General features: G+C 37.5%; 1 protein-coding gene across 7 annotated transcripts in view; it reads right to left on the bottom strand.

The window, feature by feature from the left end:
* The window catches only part of LOC143214010 (CCR4-NOT transcription complex subunit 6-like), a 591839-nt gene that overhangs the window by 473062 nt on the left and 93429 nt on the right, over positions 1 to 25348 (bottom strand). For 5 of the 7 annotated variants that reach the window (XR_013010084.1, XM_076434476.1, XM_076434475.1 and 2 more), the window contains exon 4: positions 19757 to 19910. The exons of the other annotated variants lie outside the window; for them this stretch is intronic. Coding sequence is in view for 4 of the 5 variants with exons in the window: in XM_076434476.1 (XP_076290591.1) it covers positions 19757 to 19910 (154 nt within the window). In the remaining variant the exon portion in view is untranslated. The remainder of the gene's footprint in view (positions 1 to 19756; positions 19911 to 25348) is intronic. 7 annotated transcript variants of the gene reach the window in all.

The raw sequence follows: 25348 nt of genomic DNA, 5'->3' as shown, positions 1-25348 counted from the left end.
GATTCGAAACAATTTGGTTATATGAAACTTCATTCAATATGATTTGAAACAATTTGGTAATATGGACCTTCATTTAATATGATCTGTCTTTGTAATCTCAATCATTGTAACTGTAAAAGTCGATAATGAATCGAGGCTGTTGTTAAAATAAATATCACTTGTGTTTTTGAAGTCTTTGCCAAGAGCATCAGTTACAAATAATAACGCAATAAGTATGAATAATAGGTAGAAACGCGCACACCTATGTTTCGACGGAGGTCATAAATAATTTGATTAATTACATTGACATAAATAATCACTTCGACTAATGAAATCGTTTATTACATCAAATGCCCCCCAATTAAGGCGCCGAACATTTCATACACACTGACCTAATTCAGTACGTTCAATTTAATTTAAATCAGAGTTGAAATTTGACTTCCATCCATCGGGCTTCTAACTTTAATTTAATTACGGCAATTTTAATTTTACTATAGGAGTATTTAATGCCGGTGGTAATTTACTGTTGCAATTTTAATTTTATCGTCGGAATATTTAATCCCGAGAAACTGATAACGCGATTCCGGCAAGATAGTAGTAATGAGTAATTACGATGATTTATTTGGAGGTGGAATATTCGTCGACTGTACCACATTGTACAGGGTGGGGCAATAACTTTGTCCCAACAATATTACTTGTTACAACAATATAAAAAAATGATATATACAAAAGTTGCATGGTATAGAGGGGGAGATAATTATGATTAAACACTTTTTATATGGAAAAAGCAGTAAAAATGCATTGGCCTTCACATGTCATTGATCTAACAGTTAATGAGTAGACAGCGGATCTTTATGCATTTATGGCGTATGAAAACTTTCAAATAATATTAGAACACGAAATTCAATAGAATCTGGTAGGATTTTTATTAATTTTGCATCTACAAAGGCCATTGCCACTAACAATAAGATTCTACTTGATTCCACTTTCTTAAAATTTATCTACAAAAATTAAAAATTGCATAAACATCCGCATTAATGACGCATTATCGAATTACATCATGTTTTCATATTATTATTATTATTATTATATACGGACCGAGGTCCTTTTATACAAATGTTTACAGTTTTTTTTACAGTAGAACTGATAAAAACAGAAAGAAACATAACGAAAAGAAAAAAAAACAGTCTTAACCTAAAATTTACATAAAAGGGACAAGCGCGAAACTAATCAAATACAGGTACGATTAACAAATAGTCTTGCGTAATTTTCTTTTGAATGCCTGTAACGTGCCATTTAAAAAATCAATATTATTATAAAGTATGTTTGAGCTAGCAATAATGCGATTTAAAGGATTTTATTACTCCATATGTGGATTTGGATTTCATTGTTTGAAATCCTGCTCTTGTTCTCAAAACTCGTTCAGGTACGTAGAAATTGATTTGCCTCGGGAGTGCACAGGACAATCTATATTATTATTTATCAAATTAAAAATAAAGCTCTGGTCGGATATTATTCTTCGATCAGATAATGTTTCCAGGTTGACTGTGTTTAATATCTTTGAGTAATCATGATCAAAGATTGACATTGGGTTGTTCGTCTTATATGCACAAAACCTGAGAAATTTACAATTTATTATTACAAGCAACGGTAATATACAAGGTGAACAAAGTTATATTGGACCATCCTGTATACGCATACACAGGTTAACATCCACGAAGAAACCGACATGCTTAGCATACCGTATGAAAAAAGTTACGTAGCTCGAGGCGCCACGAATTTCTTTCGGGGGGATTGGTCGTAATCTGCTCTTCTCGTATCACACAGAATCACTTCCGTTCCATTACAATTCCATTCAATTGCAATTTCATGTTTCATCATTCTCTCCCCTAACCGCCCAGTTCCCCGTCGTACTCTATCCATCGGCGAATCCAATCCACCTACGCTTAATAGGACTCGTCGCACACGTGCACATATGTACTTCGACTGTTCTGTTGCGTACTTCTGTAGGTGTAAATTACCTCCCAACGATTCCTGCTGTTACGTGCCACCTTATCCCGGTATTATTAATACACATGTGTTTAGTATACACCTCCCTGCTGGAAATTGCATAATGCGGTTATGACGCGGTATCTTTCTTAACCAAGCAAATATTACTGGAGCCGCTATGATAATGACCTTCATATACCTCCTAGAACATGTGATCTCGTTATGTTTGTTTCTCTAGTATATACAGTCTCTGTAGTATCGATTCATAGTCTCCGTAGTATAGCAATCACATGGACATACTGTGGTCGAAATTTCTATAAAGTCACTGTGTTTTGTGCCCGTGCGAAATCAATACGGGCCGGTTTATGTACTTCTTTAAGGCCTGGTTTACGTTGTATTTTTGTCCAGAAGAATTTAAAAGTTGTTGCACACGTCTTGTTATTACTGGTAGCTCGAATTCAGCTCGAGATTGTGCTGCATTTTTCCTTTCCTTAGCTGCAGACCTCATTAATATTGAATGTTCTCTCTTTGACTATTTTTTATTACTACCTTTAAGATGATTTTTTCCGTAATTTTCACGTAAATTGATATAATTATTGATCACAGTATATGACCGATTAGTTTTCTTAGAAATATTCAGAAATGCTTCTAATTGATTATAAAAATTCAGATCGTTTGGTGCAATTATAAAAAAGTTATTAGTTCTTAAAAGGTGTACGAATACTTTGTACGCCCACTGTACATGCTGCCGAACAGTGGCGTGTCACCCTATGGGCAACTCGGACAAATTCCCGGGGCCCCACAGCAAAAGGTGGCCCCGAACTCAAACCAAGATCCAAATGCTACGTTTTTCCCCGGGGGCACCGAAATTCTACTTTGCCCAAGGCCCCAACTAGTTATAACGCGCTACATGCTGCAAATTACGCCTCGTAAACGAAAAAATAGGACTTGGACTAGGCTAGAGCCGTGGATCGATCTCTTATCCAGCGTTTTTAACTACTGAAATCCCCCATTTTTGTATTATCGAGAAATAAGAACGCGAATCCCGCACCCTGGCAATCCTCGAAAGGAGTTATTAACGAAAAATGCGGATGACATTCGGCTCACTCTTGTACTCTGATTATAACTGATTAATAACTCCTCAACAAAGCCGCAGAATTTTGATTTTCACAAAGGAAGAAGTTACTTGAGATGAGTCACCCTGTATACATTTCATCCTCGCGGAATACCGTCTCGCCAGAGTTTCATCGAACCGAAGTGAAGAGGTTATTATCGAATCGAAGCAAAAATTAAGATAGCACGAACGACTCGAAACGAACCTCGATTCCCTTCGGAGCGTATGTCAACTCCTTTAACCGACCAACAAAAACAGAAGTGCTTTAGCCGCGAGTCGACTTAACGACAACGCTGTATCTCTTTCAGCGAGTCGCGCGGTTCTTTCGCTGGATAACATTGGAAACGGAAAAACTGAAGTATCCGACATTTTGTCGCGGCAAGATTACTTTCGTACCTCGGAAAAACGAAGGTGAAAAAGGTCGACCGGACGACACGGCAGCCGGAATTCTTTCCCGAGACAACGAGTTTCCGCTAGGCTCATTTAACCCTTACACGCTACTCAGAAATAGTTGCTCAAGTCGTACTTAACCTAAAAGTAATAAATTGCCGATTTTATATTGAATCTGCAAGAGTATCACATTTATATTATTATATTAATCGTGTCTCATCGCGATTACTAATGTGTACTTTCTTCAGATTTTGCGAAACGGTTTAAAAAAAGAATTAGAAATCTCCAAAAATTCAAAAGAATTCATATTTCGCATTGAAATTTCGGAAATACCAGCTTTATAAAAGTAATGAGATATTGTTGAAACCATTATCCTTAATTTGTTAAATAGTGCATGGTAGTTAAGCTAAATTAAAAATCAATTTTTCTGATATTTCTTTACTTTTCCGTAGGTGCATTATATATTATTGAATATTTTTATGTTCAGAAAAATAACGTATTGGGTTGGAACGAAAGTTCGTGGCGTTTGTAAATTAAAATTGATAGCTAAAATTCCAAGAGATTTATGCAACAACATATTTTCCATTCTGTTCTATTACTTTCTGCCATTTTTCAGGTAACTTCTCGTGTTACTGTATTTTATCTTCGATTCTTCGCTTGAAAACGCTACGAACTTTCTTTCCAACCCAATAGAAACTCAAAAATGCAATATAAAATATTTCATAATGTTAAACAGTTTTTGCTATACACTTTTTTCTCCATTCTTAGCTTATTCTAGGCTTTTTAAACAGCAGAGTAAAAAAACGTATCCGATTCGTTCACTCGTCCGTAGGAGACTGCCCCCATAAGCGAAGTCTCCCACGGGGCGAGGAGCAAGCTGGCATACGTGTTCATAATTCAGACGCAGCGCGCGCGGTCCGCGGAAAAATTATCAATGATTTCCTGATGTTTGCCCGTTACATTCCGCCGCGGATGTTTCGAAAGGTCGTCACGTGCAGGAATAGCGGGAAGGACGAGTTTTATTCAAAAAATCGCGTCGGTGCGTCACGCACGAAACTCACGAGTTACGAGTCGTAATACACGAGTTCAAACGAATCAAAATAAACACACTGTCGGCAGAAAGCTACGCGCCGCGTCGGATTCGCGGCGAAATTAGCGACTATTAGAGAGAGTGCGATAAGTGCAAATAGTCATACACCGACCATAAAGTGGAACAGCTTGTACAATGAACTGATTGCTAGACCCCGTGTAGGTACTGGCAGCTCTCAATCCTTGCCGAAGCAGTTTTCACTGGATCATTACTGGGAACCGTGAACGATACTGTACACGACTGTGTACCTCGGTAACTAAATACTAATTTGCATGAGAAAGAACGCTGTACATTTTGCTACCTGAAGCCATTCGCTAGGCGCATACGAAACTAGCAATCGTAGGTGTGCAACTTTTCCTTTGTGCGGGACCGAGGTGTAATAAAAATGGCTGAACGTTCGCGTGTGATGCAGTATAATAGGTTCTGTCAATCTATGCTAGACCGTATTCTATTTGCGTGTAATTATGTTCTATGAATTCTATAAAGGAGCTCACTTATTTGTTGCAAGGCACAAATCTCTATTATGACTATAGACTGCGAATCTTCATGCAATATAAAAGATGTTTTTCGTTAATTGCAAGACACAGGAGCCAAATAGAAATTTCTTTCTCCTTTTAATTGTCTTATTAAGCTGAAATGAATACACTGATGTCCTTAAATCTTCTTAATTTTCCCACTGCTTGAAATTGTACTAATTACGACTGCGGATGACTGTCTGTTAACACGCGACTCTAGCTGTTATTGTACATGAAGATTATTTCTAAGTATTAGGACATTCGTGCACACATTTGTTCAATAACATATTTTCCATTCTCTTCTATTACTTTACTCATCATGTTATTCAACAAACCCTGAATTTTTATTTAAAAACGATACGTAAAAACTTTCATTCGAACCTAATGTAAACTTACAAGGGGAGGACCCCAAATGTCCGACTTCGATTCTGATCAACTTTTGTGAGACGATGGTACATGGATCCCTAATGATGACTGCAAAATATTAGGCGTAGTTACTCAATAGTTTTAAAGATATAAACAATTGAACATCGAAAACTTGAGCTGCACATCATGGTATACCAACAAGGTATGAAAGTTTATTTGTTTATATCTTTGAAACTATTGAGTATCTACGCCTAATATTTTGCAGGCATCATTAGGGATCGATATACCATCGTCTCACAAAAAATTATCAAAATCGAAGTCGGACACTCGGGGTCCTTCCCTTGTTAATAACTTAAATACTTAAAGACTAAGTTCTCACTGTATTTTCCCCTTCTACGACGCTGTTCCCGCCTCCGTCGTGCATTCGTCACGAGGTCACTTGACTGATCGGGTACAGGGAGAGAGGGAGTAACTGTATTTGTGTTTCTCCTGATCTGGCATTGTGCGCATTGTGTGGATTTTCAGATCGACCGATTTCCGAGGCGGCGTTTAGTACGCAACTTTGTCGTCGCCTGTTTTGAAGTCCACGCAGAGTCGACGTATCCTCCGTCACTTTCAGGACGCAGAACGCATCATTAAATTGCGCCGCGGCGCTTTGAGTCGGCTTGTGTACCGATAGGTTAATTAAATGATGAGCTCGCGCCAAGAGCTTAGCCGACGTGTGGGCGCATTGCAGTAGATTCTTTGACTGTTCCTTGGCAAGTGGAGCCCGTTGACGAATACGCGAAAGCACCGAAAACCTTGTGAAAGCCATATGGAAACGGGAGAGATCAACGAAAGAGGAGGAAGAGAAGCGTGACAGACTGGATGCTGGAGATGCTGCAGATTATACAGAGCATTCCGAAAGCAGACCACCTTTGCAACACAAACATCTTACTTTATCTGGCAGTTGCTTTTACATTTCCTGTCGTTAACATATTATTCTTTCTCGAAATAGATACATAAGTCTCCACAGATAAGCAGCGATCTTCATGCAGAATTAGAATTTTGTGCATCGATTACGTTACGGGAAACACGCGCACGTTTATTTCTTCTGCTGTGATGCTGCGAGTTAAAAGTAGGTGGATTGCCGATCTTTATGCAAATTGAAACGTTTCTATGTCAATTATAGAAAAGAGATATCAAATGGAAATGCATTTCCTCCTTAATCTTATTAAATAAATAATAATAAAGTAAATATCGGTATCTTTACTCGTTTGCATTTTGTTTACTCGTTCTTGCCATGAACGTAAATTCAATAAGTTATATACTGGAAGCCTATTAGTAAGATTTTTAATAGTTGCATCAATGAACATTTTATGTAGTAATCTTAAACGGAATTATTAGATTACGTTATCGAGGGTGGCTTTCTGGTTAGCCATGGACCAATTAAAAATTGCAAAACAATGCACATTTTCGAAATTGTTTAATTGTTATAGAAATGACAGAAATTTCAAGTGAAAAAATCTGGTTTTACGGAAAATGTTTATAGTAGTTATACTATTAGTAGAAATTATTAATCCTTAAAAATTATCATCGATGTCAACCCTAATCATCTCTGCCCCGTTTGCAGTAGTGTATGTGAGTGAATTGGTATATTTTCAGATAACGTTATCACTACTAATACCCTAAGTAAATACCTAAAAAGGTAACGTCACCAGTTATCACATTCCTTAAGAATATTATAACAAAATAGCATGGAGTAAAATTTCGGCGTTCAAGAGTTGCCAATAATACAATTAATTGTTACACTGGGGATTTTTATGCGAAATAAAAATGGTATTAATTGCAAGAAGACAAATTAGGATTTCTTTTTTGCTTTAATGATCTTACTATATTGAACATAATACAACACGATGTCCTTTTAATTTCTTTACTGTTTCAAATTCCACCAACTCGATTTTGCCATAACTCTATAAAATCCGCAGTCTGGTAATTATAAAAGCAATTCGCGAGCAAGAATCTAAACAATTGGATTCACCAATTAGTTACAATAGTCTCGAACCATTTGTGCAAATAATGGGAATTTTACGGGTTTATTGCGTCGTTAGAATTTAATACACTTCAACACGATTTTCACAGTCTGCAACACACGTGAGTTCTTGTAAAAAAGAAGTGATGTGAAGTGAACTAAGATGCATACAATTTAAGATATGATAGAGCCCCGAGACAGATGAAGATAAGTACTATTGAGTACGCTATGTGAGTATAGTAAAGCCAGCATGAAGCGTTGTCGCTCAAGAGGCATAAAATTCAAATGATTCCAGATAGGTGTGAAATCATGGTTGTAGATCAATATGGCGCAGTTCAGATAGCTACACATAAAAATCCGTGCTGAGCAATTTCTCACATACACGATACAATGATAACAATAATATTATGGCGGACAATTCCGCGAACAATATGTATCTGCACAAGAACAATAAATAAAACCTTCACCTGTTAATATATTGATGTTGAATAAGCTAATGTAAACATGTTAAATGAAAATATTGTACTTACGAATATCATTTACAGAGGATAAAAATGATGAAGCAGAATTATTAAATGTATAATTATAATTAATTATGATAAAATTACCTTCTCTACAGAGCTACCTAAATACTATTCTAATTAGTGAATAGTAAATAATATCTATTCCATTTTACTACTTTTGAAATTCGAATATTTCATTTTTTGTGAGAAAATCTTTTCAAATTTTATTATAACGTACCCCCTGTACTAAAATACGAGAATTCAAAATATCAAAACATACAAATACAGTAAGCAATTATTTTTTAAATAAACTATGCCGATTAATTTTGCTAGATTAACTCTTTGCTCACGAATGAACAGTTTAAATAATGGAAGCTTTTAACAACGTGTTACATTTGAGTAAACGTACTAAAACAGTAAATCAATTTAGTCTTGGTTTATAATAATTATAAATTGATATTAATTCTTTCCATTATGTATTTTTATTATGAAGGAATATTTCAAGTGCTATTTACTATACCAAGCTAAACTATTTTATTTTACACTTTGAATTGCCAGAATTAGAATATTTTATTTGCTGACATTTCTCTCTTCCTGTATGAAGTAATACATTATTTAAACTGTAGAATGAGGATTATTTAACGTAGCGTTGTAACTATTTGTCCAATAAATTATACCCAGAACTAGCTGTGTACACCAAGACTCTAAATTGGGAAGGTCATACTAACTTCCTTCGTTGTAAATGCCACGGAACCGTTTTAAGCCATCCGCAAACAAGTCAAACCGACGGTAGCAAGACTATTCAAACATGTTGCTCATAAATAGGTTGAAAAGTAAGGGATCAAGGTGAGAGAGCCTTGAAGAACACCGGATCTGACCTTAATAAAGTTAGAAAAGGAAAGATTTAACTTCGAGATCTATTCGAGATAAAGCTGTTTAACTACGACAGTACATTCCGTGAGAAGCCGTGGTCGGGTAGCTTAGATATGAAATTACAGGTAACCCTCGCATTATGGGGCACTTGTACAACGTGCTTCACAAATTGCAGCAATACTTGCGAATAAGATTTCCCGTAAACGCATACAAACACTCTCGCAAAAATGCGAATTGGCGGAAGTGACGATTTAGCGTTTGGCTGTGCAACATGTTACGAAATGATTTTATTTTATCAATTATTTCCATATATCTCCTAGAACATGTGATGTTCTTGGTCTCTTTAGTCTCGTAACCACATGTACACATAATACAGTGGCCCACAAAAGTGTTCCTACGCCTTTTAAAACAGAATCACTGTTTTATAATTGCAACAAACGACCTGATGGTGTTTGTAAGCAATTAGAAGCATTGGTTTACTAAATGATGTGCAAAAAGAATTTGCCAAAAATTATAATTTACAAGGTTACATGCAAAAATAAAAAAAGGCATTTTTTAAAACTTCTTTATTTGGGAAAAGTTCTACCTTAATGAAAATTTAAGATATATGTTTCGTAGATCTATGTTAGTTATACACATACCAAAAATTTCATCGAAATCGGTTGACACAGAAATAAACGACACGCATCGAAAGATGTACGATTTTGTGGATTTCAAGCAGAAACTGATCAAAAGTCGTGAGAAAGTACGATTTTTAACCGCTTGTAGCTCGCGTGTATCTCAATCGATTTCGATGAAATTATCAGTATGCGTATAACTAACATATATTTTAATTTTACATTAAGGACCCAAATAAAAAAGTTCTAAAAAATATCTTTTCTATTCTTGCAAGTAACCTTGTAAATTATAATTATTTGGAAAATCTTTCATGCTTCTAATTGCTTACAAAACATCAGGTCGTTTGGTACAATTATAAAAAAGTTATTTTGTCTTAAAGGGCGTACGAACACTTTCGTGAGCCACTGTACATACAGGGTGTCCAAGGAATGTACTTTCTTGAAAGGACTCTCAATGAATTAGAGTACTTCACGAGTGTACGAATAAAATAAAACAATCCGAAGCCTTATTCTTCGGGCTAACTACGTCGAATAGCAAAAATTGCACGCAAAATTTTGAAATCGACTTTTCTCCGACTTTCCGGGCCAAATACTCCAATGCGCGCCGTACGAATCAGAGATCCTCGAGTTCATGTGATCGGTAACCTTATTCCGAAAGAAAACAAGGAAAAATGGCGCATCCGCCTCCGGTTGGTAGCTATCGATATCCGGGCAACATCCGTGGCGACGTGCTGGTCCACATTCGACGTGCAGGTTCGAGAGACCGGTAAAAAATTTGGTAAGCGGGAGAGACGAGACAGTTGAAGGGAAAAAAAGGAGAAATAGCGACTGGGAAGACGAGCGAGAACGTAAAAACTGGCGACGGCAGGTGGAAGAGGACAGAAGAGGATACACGGGACAGGACTCGTCGCGATTCTACTCGGCTCTAACGTGTTCTACCGCGTCCAGACTCGTTGCACTTGTTCGCGAACCTACTTCTTTTTTTTTCCTGCTCTCCACCTTAGGCTACTGGACATACCTCTGATAACACACGACCACGTATCAAGAATTTTTACAGACGCACATAGAACGCTCGGCGACCCGGTCTTATACTGCGCTGCTGGAGGATCATGGGATTTTTTTACTGGCGCTTCTTAAAACACCCGAAGAGAAGTCGGCTTAATTTTGTTAAATGTGCCGCAGTTCCGCCACTGTATCCTAATATTCATACCGAACGCAGTGTTCGCGCAGTTGCTGCGCTCTTTTTCAGGCTGAACTCGTGAACAGAAAGATAAAAGTATTCGCGTTTTCAAATGAATTAATGAATTTGATAGCTTGTTAAACATTCCCAAAGCATTACGGCTAATAAAACCGATAGCAGAAAGTTAAAATGTAACACACAGTGCTCTTGCATTTTAAAAATGATAGTCGATTTACTCGAATACATCGAGGTTAAATGAATTTCTAAAACTGATTGAAGATTAGTGTCATCCACATGTGATCGATTTGGTAGTCAACAAGTTCAGAGAAAATGTATGCATATACAAATGTATAAAATTTAGTCGATTATCTACCGTGCTAGTGTTTTCGTGATTTCATTGACGGAATTTACCAGTGAATATATGAATGTTATAAAGTCGCCCGTTCGTCCAGTTAGGCGACTCGTAACGCGTCGCGTCGTGTGGCGCTTCTGGAACGATTGACGAGCAAGTGGTTCAAAGAAACTCTATCTGGGTGAAGTCTAAATTAGCGTGATGCTATACGCAGACTGGGACAGGGTCAAGTGGCGAGTAAATGTTGTATCTTGATCTTGATCAGGCTTGTGTCATAGGCCTCGATCGGGCCTAGATTGCGAGCGAACCCGTTCTTGGATCTCGGCTCAATCTTGGCCGCGGCGCATAGTGGGCCAGAATGTGGTAAAGGACTGTTTATTATACACTACATATGTATTAATAACATAAATATTAGGTGTGCAAATAAGTTCCTTCCCCTTTCTTTCTATAATCATAACGTTTGACTGAATTCGAATTACTTCCCGATTTTGGTGCCATCCGAAGGAGCGTTCTTTTAGTTTTAAGAAGAGTCTATAAGAATAATCTAAGAAGCTACTGAAATGGTTTGTACGACACTTGAAGAGACCGCTATATCTTACAGAACATGCAAAAAATGGTACCAAAGATTTGAAGAGGGAAATTTTTCTTTGGAAGACGACGACCGTTCAGGTGCACCGAGAAAGTTTGATGACGGCCAGTTAGAGGAATTGCTCAACGAAAATCCGACCCAGACGCAAGAAGAATTGACAGAAAGATTGGGAGTCGCCAGACTTTTATGTACGCAAAATGTGTAATAAAATCTTCGATTTGCCAAAAAGGGGGAAACAACTTATTGGCACACCTAATAATTTTTGGTCGGCGGGTGGATCGACAAATTGTTATCGAAGGGCTTCGTCGATTAATACACCGCGACTGTAAAGGGACAATCGATAAGCATAAGTCACCGGGCATCCAGACGAGAATTTGTAAACAAGAGAAGCAGATGCTAAGTTATTCCGTGTGAACCGGCCGGCTATTGTATTCGACGCGTGTCTCCGAGTCGACAGTGGACTTAAGGGGGCAGTCCCATGTAAACGCTGCAAAATTGAATGCAGTGGAGCCTCGATTATCCGAAAGGACAGTCTTGAATCGTTAAAAAAAAGTTTAAGTTAACCGATAAGTTTTGTGTTGAATGTTTCTAATTACAGCAGTGGTACTTTTATATTTAATAAGTAAGTTTAATTACTTTCGTCACGTGACTAATCCGGTATTGGCAGAGAGGGAATATTCCCCTGAATACACCCGACTGTGTGCACGAAGATATTGTCGATTAAAAACGTGTGTCGCACGTGTTTGCCGGTCACAGACGGGGGATTTCGAGATGGAAAAAAAGAGACCCGAAGGCGAGAGAGTTCGAAACTCTGCGCCGGGATTCGTGTTCACACCTTTTGCCATCCTAGACAAACGCGTTAATTACTGTTCGTGTGCATTGCGCGTTCCCTGTCCTATGGTTTTCCAGATACTCTCTGTCGCTTTGCTACGCTCTTTTCCCACAAAGACTGTTTCAGGTTTCACGATATTTTTTTTTTTGAAACACCGCATAGAATGTTTCTCTTTCACCTTCCTCATTGAATTTGTTCCTGGTATGTTTCTTCTAAAGACCTATACGTTGTTATATGCGGTAACTAGATTGCGGATCTTTATGCAAAATAAAAATTGTCTCTATATGAATTGAATGTTTGTTTCTTCCGTTCATGATTTTAATAGAGGAGAAGTCATATATTGGCATCTTCGATTTTTAAAATTTTTCATAAACGCATAATGGTGTCCGCAATCTAACGACAACAGTTCTGATGTTACAAAAAATTAACCGAGCACCATATACGACTACCCGTGTGCAATGTATAATTAAAAGCTAGCTGCGTCAATACTTTTGTTCGCGATGGTTACAGGCCGATCACTCTCGTCATAAATGGCGACATAAATGCTGGTCATTCGTACGTGAATCATAACGCAACAAATACAGCAAAAAGTGCGGTAATCGTACGGGGATGAAGTATTATTAGAAACGTATTAGACCGCGTATAATAGGAAAAGAAAAATCCGATCGTATTGCTTGAGATGTAAGAGGGAACGTTGTGATTATTATTGTTTGATCGTTACCAGCGGAAAAGAGGCCGTTCACAGGATTATCTAGCAGTTGGATCAGCCCTTCCTGCTTCAACAAACGCGAAGATTAATCACTATAGTACGTTAAACGCACGCGTTTCCGGTCTCCGAACTCGTACCGCAACTTTTACTCGGCGGCGAAGTGTCTCAGGAAAGGGAAGTAGTATCCTTTTATCATTCCTTTCGTGCCGTTTCTCCCGTATGGGCCATTTACATTTTCACCACTAACGAGTCTGTTACGAATAATGAACGCGCGAACCCGTACGCTTTCTTATCAACGGGGAATCCGTGTTCGTTAAAACCCCCCCGAGAATCAACACTCATAATTCCATCATCTTCGCGGTTCTACGATTTCTTCGACGTAACTCTCTTCTTCAGGGAAAACCATTCTACGGATTATAATCTACCGGTTTCGAATGCAATAAAGGAATTACGATCTCGACCGAGCATTCTTTTATGCAAACATTTCTTTTATGAATTTATTTTTGAAGTTATTGACTTCGATTTTGCAACGCTTTCATTCGAATGCAAACGAGAACAGTAATGTGGATCCCTGCGTCGGTCTTGTACAGTGGAACAAACGCAGAGTGGACAGATTAAGACTTGTTCCCTCACTATGACTCAAACTACCACAGATTTGAATATTGAAGCTTTCACTTTACAACGACACATTAAATTTTTGATTTTCTTTCTATAAAACAGTGAGACAAAATCGCATATCAATTTGTAAAGGGTTATTTGTAAAGAGGAGGCTTTAATCTTCAAATCTGTAGTAGTTATAAAATAAACATTCGTAAATTGTTACGATAAACATTTTTGAAAGTTTTTCGGAATATTTGAAGTTGCAGCATTTTTTAGAAATGGGCCACAGTTAAGTTGTAACAGAGTTGGGCAAAATGTAATTTCAATTACAATTACAAGTAATTGTTGCAATTACAACATTAATTAGATACGTACTCAATGGGAATGTCTAAAAAGAACAAACAAAAAGCATATGTTAGGAAATATTTATTATTCATTAAATATTTATTTGTAGCTAATTATTTGATATATCCCAAAAACGATTACCATTACTTTTCAAAATGACCCTCATTTCAAAGTTGTAGTCGGATAATATACAACATATGCTTTTTGTTTGTTCTTTTTAGACATTTCCATTGAGTAGGTATCTAATTACTTTTTTTACTGCCATTTTGGCGTTAAGTAATCGCAACTACCAATTACAATTACTTGAAATTGCAGAAATAAAATTACAATTACATGTAATTACAATTATAGTAATTGTGGAAAGAGTAATTGCAATTACTTAACACGATTAGAGTAATTGCAATTGAGTCCAACAATTACTTCAGCGTAATTGTTCTTTTAAACGACTAATTTTTATATTTTGGACCATTTAACCATTTTCTTATTGTAATTATAGTCCACTTTTGCACATGTAATTGAAGATGTAATTAAATACTCATGTAATTAATTACTGTCCAACTCTGAGTTGTAATCGATCGATTATACGTTAATACAAAGCAGAGAATTGATTGCTGTATTGAAGGTTACGTAACAGTCGTAACAAAAGGAAATAAAGATTTTTATTGGCCATTATTCTGAACCGAGTCCCAGAATGATGGTGGGTGTTATAAATTGCATAAACTCCACAATCCAGCAATGAAATACAGTGCCAATTAAAAGAACAGTTCGAAAGAATACACGGTGCTGTTCCCTGCTGTGGTCAATTTCCTCCTAGGTACTAAAATGCAAGAATAACTGTATTTTATGAATATATTTATACAGTCGTTATTACTGTTTTCTATAGCTGAACTGAGAACATAATTTCAACAATTATATAATTCAGTTATATTATAATGTTCACTTTCGAACCGAATGGAACGGTTCCTTTTTCGCTAATTGATTCACTTATGTATTACGTTTCACTGCTTTATCGAACAGTCTCGTACGCTCAAACACAATGATTAGCTAATTAACGCCGGAGTTTAGCGCGTTCGGTCCTCAAACATGCCATTAGCACCCGTGCACCGCAATCCGAATTTTGAATTTCGCGGGTCGTAAATCTAGGTTACGCTCGCTCGTAACGATCTAACAAAACGTTAAATTGTACAAAGCTAAACGTATAACTCTGTCTGAATCGGACGGGCGAGGGGGGTAGCCTGTACTCAAACTGCAACGTAATTTGAACAGGACAATAAAACATTTATGCGATGCATATACAGTGACGGGTAACCTTCGGGGGAAAACGTATTTCCAACAGTTTCGATATTATTATAACATTAACAGGAAAATCATATTATCGTTCGTAAATGTATCGCGATCGCTCGGAAATGAAAAATTGATGCGACTTAGCAGCTGGAAAGATATGAAATGTAACAAATATTTAATAAAGCGAAATCGAAAACTGCCTCGATTACAATAAATGGAATATCGGAAAAATTGATAAAAATATGGTATATCGATATTCAAGTACAGTGTACTTATCCAATTAGTTTTTATCTACAGCTAACTGAATTAACATTCGAACACTCGTTACAGTAGAATAACTGTTTCTTTTCGAACCGATATTTAAAAACATTCAATACAGGTCTAGATAAAAAATTGTGAAAGCAAGTATTAATATTCTCTCTACTTAAACTAGTTATAAATCTTCAATCTGTGCAAATCTGGGACTAATTCCTTTTGCACTATGATCAGAAACCTTTATGTTATAAAAGAGCACCGAATGTTACTCAACAGTATAATAAAATCGTCAATGCAGTTTTACAATCGTAAAAAAAACTTACAGAATGATTGATTATGTTCAAATATTAATAACTATACTAATTTAGTATATTACTATTTGCAATTTAGTCATCACTAACTAATCAAAAAGTTTTGACTAATGACTATTTTGCTATGACTAACATTGAAAAAGACTATTAGTCATTTCTACAGAGCTGGGGGAAATAGTATTTTAAATAGTAAACAGTAAATAATCCTATTTATTTTTTAAAGTATGTGTGCAACTTCGAAAATAAAATATTTTATTTGGTGCAGTAATTTTTGAAAATAAAATAATTTGTTTGGTGCAGTAATTTTTGAAAATAAAATAATTTATTTGAGGCAGTAATTTGTTTGAAAATAGTATTTTATTTGAAGAATATTGAAAATATTTGTATTTTGTCTTTATTTTCAATGACAATTTTAAATATTACTGCTGAAAATAATGGTTCGAATTCAATACATTTATGGGTGCAAATCGTTTCTTAACGAATAAGACAGACTGTATGTTTATGCGGTTTCTCAGAGTATTACAACAATGCAAAAAGTAAAATATTGTATTTCGTGTTTCCGATTGTTAAAATAGAAATATTTTATTTTGGGGGGATCAAATTGTTATAATAGAAATATTCTTTCGCGAAATTGTAAATCTTATTTAAGATACTATTTTCTTTAAGCAAAATCAAATGTAAAATATTAAATAGTATTTGAAATATTTGTTTCGCCAAATAATGCCCACCTCTGCATTTTTAAATATTAGTTGATTATTGCCCAACTCTATAATGAATAAACACTGTTTCAGAGACTGTTTAACACAATGGGGCGCAGAGGGATCTGCGAAACCCCACTCTTAGGTTCTGTCGGGAAGATGAGGGGAGGGAACACGAATTGAAGGGGGAAAAAGTTACCCTCTCTCTGCCAGTATCGGACAGTGGGAGAATAGCGTCGTAGAGAGAGAAGAGGAAGGTAGAGTGGGGACACGAATCTTAATCTGGCGACTCTGGGTAATATGAAATATTATAGTTGACAGTGGGGGAACCCGGTACACTGGTAGTGAGAGGTGTGAAGCGACAGTGGGGTAGAAATTGCCCCAGCCTACTCTAGAGGCAGGACGACCATAAAACAATTTGACCGACTAAACCTCCGGTCTTTGATTGCAAGGATACAATGCGTTGATCCGTTAATGAACTGTCACGTGGTAGAAACGTCAATCTTCGTTCAAAGGTTACTCTCGAATATGTTTCGCAGTTGATCGAATTACTTTGACCGCCATTTTCAATTAAAACAATGCCCCTCGTTCCCGAGAGGCGGGTACGCTCTCGCGAAAATTTCTCGGTGAATTAACAAACACGAGATGTAATTCATTCTCCGTAATTACGAATGATAAATTGCAACGTTGCTCCGAAAAGATGGTACAGAGCTTACGTTGAAATATTGGAAACATCTACCGCCGAACGCGATACAATCCTCGTGAATCATGAATGTTACGAGTGTTATCGATCATATGGATATTCCATTAATTCACATAAACGATGCTTCGTTAAGCGCTTCGCATACATTTACATTCTGAAAGATAACATTATCATTGGCAAATTACTCCGCATTTAATTAATTAAATTGTTACGAATCAAAGGAAACAGGTGGCGTCGAGATCGATAAGAGCGCGTCAAGCATACGCAACAATTACTATGTAAACTGAGAACTAAAATCGTTCTTAGCTAGAATTTAAAAAATAAGAATTTTTAAGAAACAACGAGTCTTTGAAATTAACAAATTCACTGTGCGAGAAAAAAATTGCCGACTTTCGCGTGTCTTAAGTGACTCCGCATTTCGAAGTGTGCTACATAATAAAGCAAAGATTGCGTCACACAAATCGCAGATAAAACCCGGTCATTAAAAAAATATGAACAGTCTCGCAACACGTAAAGTCAACTGACAAAAAGATTGCAGTTATCGTTACCAACGGTGTAGACTCTCCGTATGTGTCGCCGGTGTAAAAATAACCATTTATCGTTCTCACATCATACATCCTTAACATTTCCTACGATTTCTGACACGGAACAAGTGTAATGCGAAGGATTTACTGCCACTTTTCTTGCTTGCTGTGCTGGGGGAAACCCTTCCCTCCGCGTGCAGTCCTCAATTTACTATCGGTGGTAACATCGTGTACCTCTCGCTATTATCAAATGGTTTTATGGATCATTAACAAGGTCACAGTCCCATGTTCTATATACGGGTCACGAAGATCTCGAATATAAACTTAGTACATCATGCATGCTTGTACTTCAGTCAGGACTCCTCTCCCTACTCCTGGGTCCTCCCCACCAAACTCCTGTGAAGTGTAGAAGGAGGCAAAATCGCTAGAGGAGGGGAGGGAGCACGAATTTTGTGCAGTTTCGTGGGGGAATAGCATCGTAAAATAGGAAGCTAGAGTGGGGACATAAGTCTTAAGGGGATAGAATAGTTTCCAGGATTGCAAGGGTGCAATATTTTTAGTAGTCCAAAGCGCTAGATAAAAGATCAATCTAGACCGCGATCGCCCTCAAAAGTCCTACCTTTACGTTTACGTGACGTAATTCGCATTATTCGGAAGCATGTAGCTGTCGCAGCTTTATGAAAATACAGTAAATCATCTATAAACGCTAAAAGGCCGTACACGATAAACGCAACAAAAATATCCCCTCCACTGTAGTAATCTGATTTCTGATCTGAGTAGTGTGAACCACTACTAATGCGACGCGGAGTGTCGCAGTCGTCGGCACAGTTCAAAAGCCCGTGCGTCCTTACAATGTAACACCAATATTTAATCTTTTTTATTATTACTTATTTTTGTATGAAACTTTCACCAATATATTCGTGGCATTTTTCTGCTTAAAATAAGACCAAACATTGCACCAACACTGCTCGGTTTTTGAAGCTCAAAAAAATAGTCTCCGTCTACGAAATATGCAAACGAACCTCCCCGAGGCTTTTGCGTTTATAGAGGATTTATAAGGATTTACTGTAGCTACATACGCAGAGCTGTATGCTTAATGCAAATTACGCCTCGTAAACGTGAAAATAGGACTTTTAAGGGCGATCGCGGCCTCTTTTGTCTAGCACTTTTGACTACTGGAACCCCCATCTTTGTATTATTAAGAAATGTGAACGCGCATACCGCACCCTTGAATCCTATAAAAACGAGCCTAACCCCTTAATCTGGCGACTCCGAGCCTATTTCTCTTTTGTGCAGACACAGCTTTGCAAAAATGGCTCCCTCGTCCTTCCAGTTTAAGATAGGTCAACTTCCCAGCAAGTACTTCTCAGATATCACATCATAAGATACACATATTAATTTTTCAAAGAAACACGATGTTCTACATGAAAAAATGGTGAAATTTCTTGTAACTTCTCCAAGCATTCTCTTAAAATTTAAAAACATGGCTGCCACATCCTTCCAATTTAAGATAGGTCAACTTCCCAGCAAGTAGTACTTAAACATCGCATAATAAGATGTACATATTGATTTTCTTGAAGGAGCACTCTGTTACGAGTAAAATGGTTGAACTTCTCTTATTTGTCAAGCGTTAAAATGTATGTAAACAATTACATTTCGCATGTAATAATGTTTTGCTGGAGGGGGGCATGTACGAGCGAAGTGTGTACACGAGTGTCCGAGGATCGTCGGAGATTCTTGGTCGACAGGGGGGGGTGGTGGTGGGTTGCAACGTATTGCGGCTGCGGCGAAAGCGGGGGTGGTCGTGTTGCAGAAGACTGATACCGTCCAGACGCAGTGTCCTTCGGCAACGTCACCAACGTCGTCGAGTGGGCTGCGGATGTCGGGTTTGCAGCAAGAGAAGAATAATTGAGACGAGAACACTTACCCCGGTCGACTTTCACAGGGAAAGACAATGATTCTGGAAGGGTGGAGATCGATGGCAGAGGATCGTGCCTGCCTCGGAAGGATCGTCGCGTGTCTTCGGTTGCAGACGTCAATTAAGCCGTCAGATCGGATAAGACGTCTTACCCAAGCAACGTCTGAATCATTGTAATACAGACATACAAAATGTACAGTAATTATTGAATACCCGTGACTTGTTATTCTATCGGGTCGTGTCGTATTCGTTATAAATAATTGATACGCGTTCGAATCGTACTTGCGTTCCTTCTAAATAATTCATACGTGGTACTTTCCTCGTGTACAATAACCGCTGCTAAAACTTCCAAATGAAAACGTGCTCTTTTGTAAAAAAAATTACCCTAAGGCCGATACTAGTACACCCCTGTCTTTTCTCGAATCGTTTTAATAAGTTGATAGTAACGTAACAATGCTCTTAAACGCTTTTAATTCATTGAATACCGCTCCTCATTTTTCACATTTCGCCTCCAAAGGGCTGAATTGTCAACCCTGCCAGTTAAAACCACCCTTGGACAATAATAATCTCTCTGTGTTCCATCGTCAGTGTTTTGTGCCAGTCGAAGAGGAATGGTAGTTATTGCTTTGGAATTCTTGGAACTTCAGCGGAAGTAATTAATTGTCACAATGACCTATAGCTGGGCCCATGTTCAGGAGGTATTGATGGCGTAGTATGTCTGGGTCTCTGAATGACAGTCTCTCTACTAATTCCTGTCGAGAGACATGCGGTCTTAAGCCGCATTCCCACGGAACATAGCCTGTTCATTCCCGAAAACCTACCGTTTTTATCACAGCAAACGTCAAAGAGAAATCACCCGGTGTGTTCGTTGGACAACACGAAGTAAAGTCTGACGCCTATACGAAAATTTGGAAAATGATCCGTTCAGAATGAAGTCATCAGGTAGATCGGAGATTCCCTTATTCTGGCATCCGATAAACCGAGAGTACATTTTTAGCAGTGAATCGAAAACGTGTCATCGACGCGTGGGCGTCCCGACTCGGAATGTGTACACAAAAATTGGCGAAACCTGAAAGAAATAAGGAACAAGAGGAAACGATCCGAAGCCTGACGATGAAATAGACTGTACTACGATATCGGTGGGCGAATTATAACAGTTTACCAGCCCACACAGAGGGACATGAGTGTCATTACTCATTCCTGAGACATGGAATAGGTCGTCAGCACCTGGTGCACATAGTTCACCGCGAATCGGCTGGGGGAGATCTTAATATTATCGTGATATTCATCATGCGAAGAATTTAGACAATCCCTATGTTATTGGCAACTACATAAATAATTTTACAGCTTCGATAAGTTCAGATTCGTTGCATAAATCTTTATAAATTGAAGTAAGAGAAATAGACTGCGGATCATTATGCATTTATCGCAAAATTGAGTAGATGAAATACAAAATTGTTGGAAAATTTTAACAATTGAACATGTCAATATATGTTTTCTCCTCTATTAAAATCATCGAGGGAAGAAATAACATTCGATTTGATATCTACTTCTCGAAATCGATGCAGACAATTTTTAGTTTGCATAAAGATTCACAGTCTAATGATAAACAAGAGTACGTAAACAATTGTTAAACGGGTACCCATGGCAGATACGAGTTAATAAATATTTTTTTTATAACAAACCATCCACTTAAGTTGACTTCACTTTTGTTTAAAATGATCGGATAGTTTGTAGTTTGTATAGTTTATGTAATGAAGACAATTTTTAATCGTTGTAGATCAATTTTAAGTAAGTGGGATCAAATATGGCCTTTCTAGATACAAAATTAATAAAAATCGTACCAAATTCTGTTGAATTTCGTGTTCTGCTATTTTTTGAAAATTTTCATACGCCATAAATGCATAAAGATCCATTACATAAAATTATATAATAGTGAAGAGGGGAGTTTTTGCCAAAGCCGCGAGAGGCAAGGCGACATAATAAATAATAAACAATAAAATCACTGGGTTCCAACATAAATTCGGTCTCGTATTTAATATTTCTTTTCATTCGTTATCAAAGCATAGACCTACATCAAATTCTCGGAATTGTTTTTCGAGAATTTCGTGCACGAATACATACTCTGTTTACACCTCGGCGTACCGAACAACTTCGATATACATAGTAACAATTTGGTTACATTTTCAACGATTTACGAGGAATTCCAGCGTTCCCAGTGTAAATGGAACACACTGTACATTCACGGGAAGACGTAAAATGAACCTAGCATCCGCCACGTACGACGATAAAACCATCCGCTTTTCGAAGGGTTAAGAGATTACGTTATAGCGAGAGATAGTAAACCGAGATATAAAGGCTATAAACAGAGGGTTCGCATGTCAACGGCAGGCTATCATGACAGTGAGGAAATGCATTACCGTATTTTTAACAATACACGTATATGAGCCGCGTCGATATGAAAAAGGAACGCGTTTTTGAGCAAAATTAGTTCGGTCGGACCGGAGACCAAATGTTTTATGGACCAAAACTGTTGACGAACTATGAAGTTGGCACACCTCTTTGAAAGCTCGATAAAACCGACTGAAAAAAATCGTACAACAATTTTTAATGTGTTGTTGTAAGAAGGAAGCTTCAATATTCAAATCTCTGGTAGTTTTAATCGCGAACAAAATTTTTCAAAGTTTCCACAGACGTTTGAATATGTAGTATTTTCATGAGAAAACGTGTCTCCAGTTTCTCGCCTACTGCTTCATGAGAAAAAGTCTTAGAATAAAATGAACGTTGGGTTACGAAACTAGAGGCTTTTAGCTTTGAAATGAGACCGAGTTTGTTGTCGTACGATGATTTTTCACGACATCGTCACGGTTTAAATGTAGGCAATTTGGGGAGCATGAATTTAAGGGAAAAAGTTACCCCCTCTCTGCCAGTAACGGATTAGTCACGTGACATAGTGGCACATGCGCAACAGGGACGAAACACGCCACGTGACCGGGCGGAAGCGTGGGGGAATAGCGTCGTAGAGGGGGAAGCTGAAGGCAAGCGTGGGGAGTCTCAATTTGAGACTTGTTTGATAAGACTTGTGTGCACAACGAATTAAATGAGCTTTCCAAATGTTTAATCAAAGTCCTTAAGTCCTTCCACTTTCACTTAATCAATTTTAGCTTACCACAGATTAGGGCGTCTCAAAACATTAAAAACATTTTCCTCTAAACCTCAGGGCCACCCTAACACGATTGAGTCCGTTGACTCTCTGACACGGCATGTCGCGCACAATGGATTCCATAATATTTTTGTCAGACATTACAAGTTAATCTTTATGGTACGACATTAATCCCCTGCATCGAAAAGACCGTCCGCAGACGTGGAGCAATCTTGATCGTTCTTACGGTTGACTGACTCGGGAAAAGAGACAGTGTGATCCCCGTTCGACGCTTCGGAGTTCCTCGCCTTCGATCGGAAATGACGCAAGAAATGACGTGAGAATACAAAATGAGTTACGCGCTAATAAATATGGAAACTTTTATATCTCCCATTGTATCTTTCTACAAGTTCCACCGATGGATTAACGAGACCTTCCTGTCAGGAATAGATAACGCGATCTCGTGCCTTTTATTTATGATGCCCGACTCGAATTTGTGTAAACCATCGTGGAGCATCACTGAAATATAAGTCGTTTATTTGTGAAGAGACATAAAAATTTTGTCTTCTTTATATGGACAGCTCGTGTGTAGCACTTCTTTTCGCGCAAGCTCTATTTACGTCAATGATTCATTCTAATAGGATTGCAACAATATAATCCTTGTTCTGAAATATTGTTATGCGTTCGAAATTTAAAACAGTAGGGAGATCAGAAGCGGCTCATATCAAGGGGGCATTTTATAAATATTTTGTAATTAAATTAGCGAAATAATATGTTTTTATGTAGATTGTTAAATTTGTCTTTTCTTGATCTCTTGCAAGAAATATCAAAAACTCAAGCCTACTTTACTGTTAAGGTCACGCCAAGGTCATAGTAGTGAAATATTGTATATTATATTCAGTATACGGTCATAAGCGATGATATTATGTACTAAAAAAGATGTGCCACTTAAAGAAATGAAGGTGACCTCCATGAACAAATTTCTTTCTCAAATATTTTTCTATTACATTTTGTACCCGACTAAAACCTAATTAATCGTGTACCCATTCTCTTATCTGGCTACCGGAAGTTCCCGAAAGATACGAGGGAACACCCGGTATATGCGTCCAATTTCCAAGCGTCAGAAAAGCTAAAAAAATCAGTCCCTTGTATCCCGGAAATGTAGAATCCCTCGAGATCGATTTAAACAAATTCCGAACAACGCTTGCAGCGGGAAAAAGTCCGAGACATAATCGGCCCGCGCTGGCCCGTGTTAAACGAGATCAATCAACTTGACTTTATGCAGCAGCGCAATACGAATAAAGAGAAGGAACATTCTGCAGAGGCCAATTCCCTGGTATCCGCTGATGGAATCCGTCGTTCATCTGAAATGAAATCATGGGGGTAACGTTTATAGCGATCTGCTGTGCGTCGCTGTTTGTACCCCGACATTGATGATAGCATACGCGAACACTAAGCCCTGATTATTGAGCGCGAGCTAAACGATAAATTGTAATATAAATTTCCAGGCTACCTCGCCGGGTCGGCCGGTGAAAAATACAGAAACGAGCGATTATTAATCAAACGAAACATTCTTCTCGCGCGAAATAAAAAGTATGTATTACATACTACCAGATCGTTACTGCAGTCAACTTGTTTCACCCAACACTTCTAGACATGGGTATTAACACGCACGGGAATCACTGTCCCGAGAAATCCCATAAAATCAAAGTAATCTGGTTAATGGAACTGAAACTGAAAAGTTCACAGTGAATACATATACATTCTTGTAAGAGGGACAACTTATAAAGACAACTTTTTTTTTTCCTTTTTTGATGAATACGATAGTTACAGAAATGTTCAAAACCTGCATTGAAGTGTAGTGCTTACTAAATATGTAAAAATCGAACATTTGTTCGGAACGAAATTGCGGAATATGTCAACTTGATTTCATGAGAAAAGATGCAGTATTGGCAAATATGGTGGTATTTAAACAAAAATAGTAAACAAAAATAAAATCATGTAAATGCAATGATTAAATCTGAGAATACTGCGAAATATATTTAGCTACACATGTGTAAAATTTCAAGTTAATTGAATGATCAATTTTTGAGTAACGTTGTACGCCAGTTTGGAAATGCAGTACACATTATGTAGACTAAAATGCATTCAACGTTTACGGAACTGAAAACACAAGAGCTTTGTAAAATTTACTAGGGCGAGTTAATTAAAATTGTAACAAACCGTCCTAAAATTTACGGATTTCATTGAATCAGCAAAATGTATTGTACATAAAGCAAACTGGCATTGTTGTTTTTGAAAAATTGTAACCCAGACATACTGAAAATACTACATCACTAGTTTCTCTTGTAAAACGATACTTGTGAGATATATACTGTTATGAAATAATGCAACAACTAATTACATAAGAAAACGACGTGATTCCCTTTTGTCTCACACAGATCATGCACATAGTACTG

Source organism: Lasioglossum baleicum, chromosome 12 (genome assembly GCF_051020765.1).
Source record: "Lasioglossum baleicum chromosome 12, iyLasBale1, whole genome shotgun sequence".
Taxonomy (NCBI): Eukaryota; Metazoa; Arthropoda; class Insecta; order Hymenoptera; family Halictidae; genus Lasioglossum; species Lasioglossum baleicum.
This window is presented reverse-complemented; position numbering and strand designations above follow the sequence as displayed.